The 12,202-nt window shown below is 41.1% G+C and overlaps 1 protein-coding gene across 1 annotated transcript in view; it reads left to right on the top strand.

The window, feature by feature from the left end:
- Positions 1 to 12,202, top strand: part of GLP1R (glucagon like peptide 1 receptor) — a 96,136-nt gene that overhangs the window by 62,176 nt on the left and 21,758 nt on the right. The window contains exons 5-7 of the mRNA XM_029911035.1: positions 5,580 to 5,686; positions 9,053 to 9,206; positions 10,836 to 10,995. Coding sequence (XP_029766895.1) covers positions 5,580 to 5,686; positions 9,053 to 9,206; positions 10,836 to 10,995 — 421 coding nt within the window. The remainder of the gene's footprint in view (positions 1 to 5,579; positions 5,687 to 9,052; positions 9,207 to 10,835; positions 10,996 to 12,202) is intronic.

Below are 12,202 nucleotides of genomic sequence, written 5' to 3'. Positions count from 1 at the left end.
CCAGTGGGAAGCAAGTCTGAGGGGGGAATAAAAGAGTTCAGGAGAATTAGTAGTTTTTTAAAGAGACATTATTAAGGGCACAAAAAGCAAATGATACCAGTGAATAGGAAAGTTAAGAAGTATGGTAAGAGGCCACCCTGGCTTAACCAGGAGACCTTCAGTGACTTGAAACTAAAAAAAAGAGTCATACAAAAAATGGAAACTGGGTCCAAGGATAAATATAAAAATACAACACAAGCACGTAGGGACAAAATTAGACAGGCCAAGGCAAAAAATGAGATTAAACTAGCTAGGGATATAAAGAGTAAGAAGAAAGCATTTTACAAATACATGAGAAGCAAGAGGAAGACCAAGGACAGGGTAGGCCCATTGTTTAATGAGGAAAGAAAGACAATAACAGGAAACACAGCAATGCCCAAAGTGTTAAATGCCTTTTTTGTTTCAGTTTTCACTAAAAAAGTTACCAATGATCAGATGACAAATATAGCAACATCAGTGTAAATGAGGTAGGATCTGAGGCTAACATAGGAAATGAACAAGTGAAGAATTACTTAGATAAGTTAGATGTCTTCAAGCCGGCAGGGCCTGATGAAGTACATCCTAGAATACTTAAGGAACTGGCTGAAGAGATCTCTGAGCCATTAGCCATTATCTCTGAGAACTTGTGAAGGATGAGAGAGATCCCAGAGGACTAGAAAAGTGCAAATATAGTACTTATCTATGAAAAAGGAATAAGGACAACCCAGGGAATTATAAACTGGTCAGTTTAACTTTGGTACCCAGAATGGTAATGGAGCAAATAATCAATCTGTAAGCACCTAGATGAAAATAAAGTAATAAATAGCACTCAACATGGATTTCTCAAAAACAAATCATGTCAAATCAACCTAATATCCTTCTCTGACCGGGGAACAAGCCTTGTGGATAGGAGGGAAGCAGTAGATGTGATATATCTCAACTTTAGTAAGGCTTTGATACTGTCTCACATTACCTTCTTGTAAACAAACTAGAGAATCATAGCTTAGATGAACCACTATAAGGTTGATGAACAACTAGCTGGAAAACTGTACTCAGAGAATAGTTATGAGCCACAATTGAGGTAGAGGAGCATATTGAGTGGGGTCCTGCAGGAATCTGTCCTGGGTCTCCTTCTAGTCAACATCTTCATAAATGATTTGGATAACAGCATAGATAGAGAGTACACTTATAAAACTGGCAGATGGTACCAAGCTGGAAGGGGTTGCAAGCACTTTGGAGCACAGGCTTAGAATTCAAAATGACCTTGGCAAACTGAAGAAAAGGTGAAATTCAATAAGGACAATAATGCAAAGTATTACACTTAGGCAGGAATAATCAATTTTACAAATACAAAATAGGAAATGACTGCCTAGAAAGGTGTACTGCACAAAAGGAGTTGGGAATTATAGTGGATCACAAACTAAATATGAGTCAACAATGTAATACTGTCGCAAAATAAAACCACATCATTCTGGGATGTATTAGCAGGAGTGTTGTAAGCAAGACACGAGAAGTCCCGGTAATTCTTCCACCTCTACTCAGCACTGATAAGGCCTCTTGTGGAGTATTGTGTCCAGTTCTGGATGCCACACTTCAGGATAGATGTGGACAAATTGGAGAAAGTCCAGAAGAGAGCAACAAAAATGATTAAAGATCTAGAAAACATGACCTACAAGGAAAGATTGAAAAAACTGGGTTTGTTTAGTCTGGAGAAGAGAAGACTGAGGGGGGACATAACAGTCTTCAAGCATGTAAAAGGTTGTTATAGAGAGGAAGGTGATACATTTTTCTTCTTAGCCACTGAGGACAGGACAAGAAGTAATGGGCTTAAATTGAGATTTAGGATAGACATTAGGAAAAACTTCTTCTGTAAAGTTAGTTAACAAATTGCCTAGGGAGGTTGTGGAATCTCCGTGGTTTTTAAGAACAGATGAGACAAACAACTGTCAGGGATGGTCTGATGATACTTATTCCTGCCTCCATGCAGGGAACTGGACTAGATGACCTATTGAGGTCCCTTCCAGTTCTACATTTCTATGATGTATGCTCTTTGTCTACTTTAACTGAACTTGGGCAGCAAAGTTAGACTGGTCAATTTCACTTCCTGGCATTAGACCTTGGGAGAAGTTAAGAGCTCTCAGCATGCTATAGGACTAGCCCTTTTCCTCTGACCTATTTGTTGAGTGCACAGTCCCTGTCTCAAGGAGCTCCATGCTCTAGTATAGATATGGACAAACAGTCCAGACATAGGAGATCCCCAAAACGATCAGGGGTTCCTATTCTCCCAGAACTCCCTGTTCTGCAATGCCACAACCCTTCATAGGGAGCAGGAAGATTATAAATTGGAAAGGGCTATGAAAGGGAAGAAGAGAAATTCAACACATCTGAAGGAAAGTTTAGGAAATGTAAGCAGTCCCCTAAATTGCAGCCCCATCCCTTTTCCCACTCCTTCAAAGCTCTGTGGCATGGAGAGGCAGCTTTAGCCTAACACAGACTGCATGCCTGATCATTTTTAATTCCACTTGCAGTTTAAAGCTTCTTCCTTAACTATACATTGAGAGCTGCCAAGTAGACAAATACCTTATGGCAGCACTTGGCCATTTGGTACGTAGCTCATTTCCATAAAATACAGTGCTTGGGGGGGAGGGCAATTATGTTAAACCCTGAATACATTGTGTCACCTCCTGATATGGAAATAGCTTGCGATTTTTATTTCTATTTTCACTTTAGCAGATGCAGAACTCCTAATTGCCTGCTTTTCAAATATGTTTGTGCATTTGTATTAAAGTAGATGGAATATATGGGCTAAAGGTGTCAATATAACCCAGTCACTGTCCAACATTAAACTGTGTTAAAGAAGGTTTGGTTTTGGTTTACAGAGACCTCGGTCTGCTTATTACCCTGGCAAACATATAATTAAAAATCATGTTAACCTCTTATTAAAGATAAAGAAAAGAAGGAAAAACAATTAAGGCATTTGAAATGTAAAGTATTAAGTAAGGCTTTTATTTTAACAACATCCCTTGTTCCCTTTCTCTGTAGCTGGAGAGTGTTTAGAAGGAAAAACCTTCTTGTTTGACAGACTCTTAGAGAGTATCAGAGATGGTAATAACTGTCCTGGGGAAAAGAGAAGAAGTTAGTTGAGATGGGCTGGAGCTGCTGCTGCTGTTGGGAATCATTAAGAGAGGGATAGATAATAAAACAGAAAATATCATAGTGCCTCTGTATAAATCCATGGTACGCCCACATCTTGAATATTGCGTGCAGATGTGGTCACCCCATCTCAAAAAAAGATATAAAGGAACTGGGAAAGGTTCAGAAAAGGGCAACAAAAACGATTAGGGGTATGGAACGGCTTCCATATGAGGAAAGATTAAAAAGACTGGGACTTTTCAGCTTGGAAAGGAGATGACTAAGGGGGGGGATATGATAGAGAGCTATAAAATCATGACTGGTGTGGAGAAAGTAAATAAGGAATTATTTACTCCTTCTCATAACACAAGAACTAGGGGTCACCAAATGAAATTAATAGGCAGCAGGTTTAAAACAAACAAAAGGAAGTATTTCTTCACACAACGCACAACCCTTGGAACTTCTTGCCAGAGAATGTTGTGAAGGACAAGACTATAATAGGGTTCAAAAAAGAACTAGATAAATTCATGGAGGATAGGTCCATCTATGGCTTTTAGCTAGGATGGGCAGGGATGATGTCCCCAGCCTCACTTTTGCCAGAAGCTGGGAATGGGCGACAAGGGATGGATCACTTCATGATTACCCGTTCTGTTCATTCCCTCTGAAGCGCCTGGCATTGTTCAATACTGGGCTAGCTGGACCTTTGGTCTGACCCAATATGGCCTTTCTTATGGTCTATGTTAAAGTCCGATCCTGTTTCATATCAGATGGTGTTTGGGACTCAGCTGGAGTTGGTAAGGGTGGCAGTGTCATCTGAGTCCTTCTCTTGAACCCAGTCTGGTCAAGATATCTCTCAGGATCAGGATGATGAAGGCATGGGGTCCCACAAGGTGGTGGTGGTGGGGGCGGTGATGGTGAACCTCACTCCAGTAACCCATTTTTCTCCCCAAAGTCTCTTAAGGACCCACCAAGGGAATGGTGGGTGGAATAGCCTATCCCCTCATGATTTTGTTCACGAATTAGGCCTAGTTTTCAAAACATGAGTTTTGGTTCACTGATTTTTGGTTCCACGCTTTTCTTGTTTACAAGGGATGATCTTAACACAATCCTTGAGTTATATTGGTATGCCTTTTTGTTTGGACTAATTCAGTCTTTCTGTCTCCCTTTCATACCTTTTCCCATCAGTACGTGTTGTTATAGGTTATTGTGACATCTTATGAACTTTTATGTACTTTTTACAGTTGAGCTCACAATTAAGGTAAATTTTTAGGCCCAATTATCACAACGTGTATCCAACCACTGAGGGCTTAGTTTGGGTAAAAATCATTGTCATGTTGTGGGCATCCCCCAAACACAAACCCACTAGGAATGTCGGAGGGAGGCTCTGCACAAATATCACAAGCTGATAGTGTTTTGCCATCACCCTAAGGTTTGTTTTAATGTAACATCCTCCAAGATGAGAGAGGAGGCATCATGTCCTTTAAACTTTAAACATCCGTTTGGGCTGCGTTGATGTTTCAAACTGTTGAGTCTCAGAAGTTGTGCCAGGCTGTGACCCTGACAAAGTCTCTCCTCCTGGACTAAGCAGTCTTCAATCCTTCCTTTTAAAACACTCTTATTCCACAAAACCTGTCAGTGATGGCCTCTGCACTCAGCCTGAACCCTCACATGCTGTGCCGTGTGCCTCTGAATGGTTTTATCAATTTCTGAAGCAGGGAGAGTGTCTTCTTTTGTACAGCACAGTGCACAATGCTCAGTAATTGTAGTTCATCAACCCAAAGTGGAGAAATAAAATAGATGAGTCTTGGAACTAGGTTTGTGATTAGAGATGATCCAGAATCAGAATTCAGGATCTAAATCCTGCCCCACAACCCAAACATCAGGATTCAGGCCTGTCTCTAGCTATTGCATGTTCTACAAAAAATCTTTTCTCCCCAAGACATGGACCAAAATTTTCAAACTTGGGTATGAAAAAAGCCACTAAATATGGCATTAAGGGACATGGCTTTAGGCATCCCCGCTTGAAAATGCTGGCTTCAGAATTTATATCTGCTATTGCAGAATTGATGTGTTGATGTGTCTGTCTGTATGGCAATATAGATAGGAAGGACAGTGTCCTTTGGATTTGGAATTCACTCCCTTTCCCACTCCCTTGGGCCTTGTTCTGTAATAGCCTCGTTTTATTGACTTTCTGGGCTTGCTGCAAAGCTCGTGTATTTGAATGGGAAGTTGGGGTGGGATTTTTGTTTGTTTGGGGAATGGGAAAGGTGGAAGATTCTGATTTGTAATGTGTGCCTCTGAGTACCTAATAAAGGGATGGAAAAATAGTAGGTGTCATCAAAGTAGGGTTGGCGGGAAGGTAATGGGGAGATGGGAGAAGAGAAACAGGTCCAATGAGTGCTGTCTTTTCTTTCCTTTTATGCTGTCAGGACGCACCAGAGGAACAACTCCTATATGTGTCAGTCATCTACACCATTGGATATGCTCTTTCATTCTCTGCCCTGGTAATAGCAACTGCCATCCTTCTTGGATTCAGGTAATCCTGATGTAGTTCAAAGCAGAGTGGAAGCAGCCACGCTGTTCTACCAGTCTAAACAGCATCAGACTTTGAAACATTCAGCTTCTCCCTTCTACCATCTCCCCGTTCTACTCCTGTCATCCTCTCACCCTTTCCTGCTCCCCTCTTGCACCTTATCTCTCCCAAACATATTTAGCTTCTAAACTACTCGGAGTCCTGGTTGAAATATTTTTGACAAAATGAAAATTTATCAAAATATGCTTTTGCTGAAGCTGAAATGCTTTGCGGAGGTGTATTGGTTTTGACAAAATTTTCATTGGAAGGGATGAGAGGACAGACTGACCCTATCATACTCTAGGGTGGTGAGGGGATTGGCATCGGAGGTGGGGAAACCCATGTTCAAGTCCCTGCTCTGCCTGATTCAGAGCAGAGTTTTTCGTCCCAGATCAGAATCAGGGACTCGAACCTGCCAGACCAGCCTCTCCACATGAACACCTCAAGGTTTTGATCGGAAAACAGACACTTCAATGCAATTCCATTTTTGCCAAAATATTTGAAAGATTTTTGTTCCACTGTGGAACAATTCCCTCCCCCTCCCCCCCCCAAACTGCTAACAGTGCCATGAAACAGAATTGCCATCCTCCAGTCAGCTCTATGTATTAGTTTCTTCTAGGTATGACTCCATCAAATTCTGTGGAAGAGCATAGAAATTAACAGAGTCTGGTGACTGAGAAGCCATTGAAAGGACCCTGGAACATTTGTTAGATTGCTTAGGTTTGATCAAAAAAATGCTGGCAGCCTGACCTAGACCATACATCTTTCCATAAATGCACCATGCATGCCTGCTGCAATTTCATTGGTTCTAGCCTAGTTTGTCTGAATTTTGGGGTTACTGAGCAAGCAGATGCAAATACGGGGGCATTCAGAGTGACATCTAGAAAATGCAGGAAATGCAGATATTTGATCCTGGTCTATTGTATTTTATCTTTTTTCAGCTGAGAAACATGGGACCAGTGACTGCTCTTTGCATTCCAAAGAGAGCTTAAAATGACTACCACTGAGTTGAAATTTGTGGGAAACCCAGAAAGACAAGTTCTGCCTCCGTCAATGCCATGGGAGGATTGATGATTCACACGTTTAGGCATTAGTACAGTTTAGGGATTCAGAGTCACTGCTCTCTGGCTACCACTAAATCACCCCCACCAAAGATGACTTCTCCCCAGAATTCATAAAAATACTCCTGAGGAGCAATTTATTTTGCTGTTGAAATGGTGCAGATTGAGCCAACATGGCAGGTGTTTTCAAAATCTTTCTGAAGGAGGATGTTCAAAACTCCCAACCACAGTTCCAATCTCTCCAGCTGAGCACTGTGTTCTGCTGTCAATCCAAGAACAAATAACTTCAGTTAATGTGCTAAGTGACACATGTACTTGCCTTTTGCATCATTTATAAAACTTGAGCACTGTAACATAAGAAAATGAAAAATTGAATGTTAGAGGCTTCACAAAAACATAAAAAAGGAGCCATTTTAAAGTCTTTAAATTTCAAAAAATGTTTGTTCAACTTATTCATAATTATCAGGACAAATTCTAGTTGTCAGAAGGACTTAACCCTAAACATTTGGAAGCATGATATTTCTTTTTCCTTGGAATTAACATCCGCATGTTGTTGGACTCTGACTGCAGCCTCAGCTTCTAACTATCCACAGCAACCTTGCATGCTTACAGAGCTGGGAGCAGAACCCCGGTTCCAAACCACAGATTTTCCACCTTGAACTAAAGGAAGATCTCTGTTCGCTATAGAATATCCTTTATATTAATTCTAAGGTGCAAACAGCCAACAGGGGGCAACATGCTCACAAACAAGTAGTGTCCAGTCCTGCTCCCACTGAAGTCAATGGTAGAAACCTTCTATGCTTAGCAATGGAAACAGGATAGTCCCCATACCTCCCATTGAAATCAATGGGAGCAGTATTGGACACCTAAACTACCCACAATGCAGTTAATCAGTAACTGTATTTACTTACAAATTATTTTCTTCATTCACGTCTCTCTCTCTCTCTCTCTCTCTGTATATATATAACATGTATAGTTGGTGTATGAATTTTCAAGCAGATTTAAGAATATGGAAAGTTTGAAAGGGTAGCAACAAGCTAGTTTTGAGCTAGAGGGTGACCAAAGTTAAACATGGTTACATTGTGAAATGACCTGTAACTTAAAAGTGGCTTCATGAATCTTCTTCAGGCTTTGCAGAAATATTCTTCTTTGCCTTCTGATGAAATCTAGAAAATTTCAGGCCAAATCTATTTTCCAAGTCAACGTTGCAGAGCTGAAAAATTAGGACTTTAAAATATAGGCGTAACAACTGTTCCTCTATAATATGCTCAGTATATTTTTCAGAAATAAAAAATAATCACTTCCAGCAGAGCGTAGCTTAATATGAATTTTCCAAGTGGCACTGCCTACTTTCTTGATCCTAGTTGTGAGAATGTGTCTTTGTTTAAATGGAAAAACAAATTAATAGAGTTCCCCCATCTCTCCCCTCTACAGCATGTGTGTTTCTGCTTACATAGAGTTTGTCACAAGGCTGAGGGAGGAAATATTAGTGGGAGAACTTTGGTAAAATATTGACAGCACTTCATTGCCGAGTTTCAATCACACAACTCCCGTTTCCGTTGCACGCCCAAAACACGTTTGACAGGTAGCAATTTTGTTGTCTGTGCAGCTGGCTATTGAAATTCACGAAGAAGATGATCTTCCATCATTGTTTTTTATCACCACCACAAAGGTGAAAATCGTGTTTCTTTTAGACTCATGGAAGGTGTTTGTGATCCTCTCGGGATGCTGTTGATGAATGTAGTCTTCTCTTGTTGTCTAAGTGATAATTAATATGTATGATAATTTCCCTTCACGGGGACAGATACTTTAACATAGTCTGCTGCTTTGCTGCACACCAGCACATGAACCTTTCCAAAGTATTCCTGTTGCACTCTTGTTTTCTTTGCTGAAGGATCACTTAAATAGTTTAGACACAGCATTATGTAAAAAGTCCAGTCCTTTAGATCCCTCAGCTGTGATCATTGTAATTAAGGTTGTAAATTGTGTTTCATTATAACTCCCTATTTTTCACACACTCCAATTGTTCTGAAATATTAACCTTTTGGGCGGAAATTTTCCAGGTCAGGCTTCTGCCTAAAGGTGAATATTTCTTACAGAGAGTTTCAGATCCCCGCAGCCATTCGCAAGTAATGAGTTTCCAGTGACTCATCTGCATGGGTATCCACTGATTTTGAACAGAATCTATCAATTCCTCTCTCATTGATACCCATGGTATCATTGCAGCCTACACACAGTCACTGACTCAGGCTTTGCTTTCTTGTTACAGGCATTTGCACTGCACTAGGAATTACATTCACCTGAATCTCTTCACTTCTTTTATCCTACGTGCTGTATCTGTCTTCATTAAGGATTCTGTGGTGAAGTGGATGTACAAAACAGCTACGCCTGAGCACCAGTGGGAAGGACTCCTCTCCTACCAGGTAGGGGCAGGAGTTATGTTGCTTTTGAGGTCAGTGGTCCATCACCTGCATGAAACTTTCGCTTTCTACTGAGGTTTGTCCAAAATATTTTCTTCACTTCCACAGGGTTTTCCTTTGAGTCCCTTGGCACATTTTATACAGTTCTAGTCATGCAATCCCAGTCTTGTTACCTATGAATAATTGTTACCCCGTTGTGTTTCTTGTCCTTTTGGAGGTTTGTCCCCATGGGGCAGAGAAAACATCAAGAGCAGGTTTCTCCCCCCTCCCCCCTGTATTGGTAAATGCTCCATACCTCCCCCCCTCACTCCACACTCACCATTTCCAGTGATGACAACAGAATATTCTGACAGATGTTCCATTGCAACAGGTGACATTGTCCAGCCAGTCAGGTGACCCAGTGAGCTGGTCATTCTTGGGGTACTGTATAGTCCTGCTAACTAGGGTGATTTGATTTGAATGCGAGTCCAAATCTGGGAGGAGCTAAAGTAACATGTCACTTAATCTTTAGTCTGAATATAGAAAGTATGTAAATATTCTGTGATGATGCTGAAACCAGAGAACTGCTTTCTCTCCCCCTTGAGAGCTGGTATGTAAAATGTTACCAAGTTGTGGGAGACAGTGATTTGGAAATTAAATGGGAGTAGATACGTATCTGCTGTGATTCTAGGTCATATGCAGGAGGTTAAAGGCACTGGAAAATGGAAAAATCAGGAAGATTTTTAATCTCTCTTTGAGCACTGTGATAGGAACCTTAGGCATTTTTCACCTTTCACTGAACGGGGATCACCTGTCGGGACCAGATGGATGCATCCCACACAATAATCAGTTTCTTGTGATTTGTAACATGCAGACTTCGGGGTGCACCGACAAGCCGATATAAAATCATAAATGTGAGGATTGGCAATGACCTCCTGGATTGTCAGTCAGTCCCTTCCTTCAAGCAGGGAGGGCTGAGTACTTCTGCATAGTGTGTAAATAGTGCTGAGTAGTTCAGATTTGTTTCATGATTTGATGGGCAAGTGAATTTGTTAATTGTATTTGTTTAGATTCCTGATCGGTTGTAAAATTCAGAGAAATGGCCAAGAGGGTTTTGCAGTCAGATATGATGCATCAGGGCAATACTGCTCTGGTATCACACATCACTTGCCTTTGAAGAATTGGCAGCATTGTGGCATCAACTGTGTGTTCTGGAATAGTGGAATTCTTATCTGTAGAAGATAGTATCTGTGGACCTGAAATTTTTCAGTGACTGATTTCAGTAACTGGAGACGATCTTGTAGCTACTCTTCTCTTCCCTTCTCCTGTACTGTACTGGCAAACTACCACTTAAGGTATACACAGGGGAGTATACAGAGCAGTAGATGTGTAAAGAAACAAAGGTAAATGTTCTTTTATACAGTTCTCTGCTTTGGAATTCACCTGCTGTGTTTTTGAAGTACAGTAGCTGACCCTTTGTTATCCCAGTGGTTAGGTGTGATCCATTTAGTCAAGATATTTTTTGACTAGGAAGAGGGGTGTATAGTTAATCCTGTTCTTCTGTTCATGTTACTAGAACTTCTGGGGGGGGGGTTGTCTCCTTTTTTCACCACCCCTGCTACATTCACTGACCTGTATTTTCTGCTCTCTCAGGAGTCACTCAGCTGCCGCCTGGTTTTTGTGATGATGCAGTATTGTGTGGCTGCAAACTACTACTGGCTGTTGGTGGAAGGCATGTACCTGTACACACTGCTGGTACTGTCGGTCTTTTCTGAACAGAGAATTTTTCGGCTTTATCTCTGCATTGGCTGGGGTAAGTCAGTCTCTTGTTTTCTTTCTCATATTATCTACTGGTTGCTGAGTGCATTTGCCAACACAGTCACTGTGGTGACTACCCTATCTCACGTTTTGGGACAGGTGAAATAGGAAAAGCTGTCTGTCTACGCATATTCTCTTCTGTACCAGTTGAATTCAAATCCTGCTTCCCATTCCTTTTCTGTTCCTAATATCTGACCTAATGCTTTTAAAATCCCTTATAGATATTATACTATTTTAGTTTCTTATATGAGAGCCTTTAGCTGAAAACAATGACTATGCATAAATCTCATAAATTCATACATTAGGCTCCATGGGACATCTATATAACTCCATGAACTCACCGAGACCCTGCAAAATTTACTAACACCTACAAAACTTCTATAACTGGATGACGGGCGCATAATGCTTTACCACTGTATGTTAGTTGCTTGACATGAAAGACCTTTATGCTATATAACTGTAATAAGATGGAACAGGGCAATCAAGAATAGCCCTCATGTCAAGCATCTCACTTTACATAACAGTTGTTTGTCATCTGAAGTCAGCAGCACCTCCAGGAGGAAATGCCAGCCACTCCTGGGTGCAAGCGAGTGGATTTCCTTGTACGTACAATGCAGGGTTATAGCTCATGCAATCATAGAATCATAGAATATCAGGGTTGGAAGGGACCTCAAGAAGTCATCTAGTCCAACCCCCTGCTCAAAGCAGGACCAATTCCCAACTAAATCATCCCAGCCAGGACTTTGTCAAGCCTGACCTTAAAAACCTCTAAGGAAGGACATCTATGTGGAATATTATTGGGGCTGCTAAATGAAGGTAATGATAGGTCAGCTCTACCGTATGGGCAGAACAAGTGGTTATCTTCTGGAGCGTGATGGAATGTTCAGTGACTATTGTGCATGTGCATGAGAGAGATTAGGGGTTGTGATGAGTTGGATAAGTTTCAGTCCCTTGAGCCCGAGCTGTCTGTAGTAGAAATGCTAAAGCTCTGAATCTTTCACTCTCCAACTAAGCTTCTCTTTGTCAAACTAAATAGATTGAGTTCCTTGTGTCTGGCACTGGTAAGGCATGTTTTCTAATTCTTTAACCATTCTTGTGGCTCTTCTATGAACCCTCTCCAATTTATCAACAGTTTTAATTGTGTTACATAGGAACAAAGGACCGGAAGGGATCTCCTGCGTCCCTGAGTGTAGTCCAGTCCT

The sequence above is a fragment of the Terrapene carolina genome, unplaced genomic scaffold (assembly GCF_002925995.2).
Source record: "Terrapene carolina triunguis isolate 2854851 unplaced genomic scaffold, T_m_triunguis-2.0 Scaffold85, whole genome shotgun sequence".
In the NCBI taxonomy this organism is placed as follows: Eukaryota; Metazoa; Chordata; order Testudines; family Emydidae; genus Terrapene; species Terrapene triunguis.
This window is presented reverse-complemented; position numbering and strand designations above follow the sequence as displayed.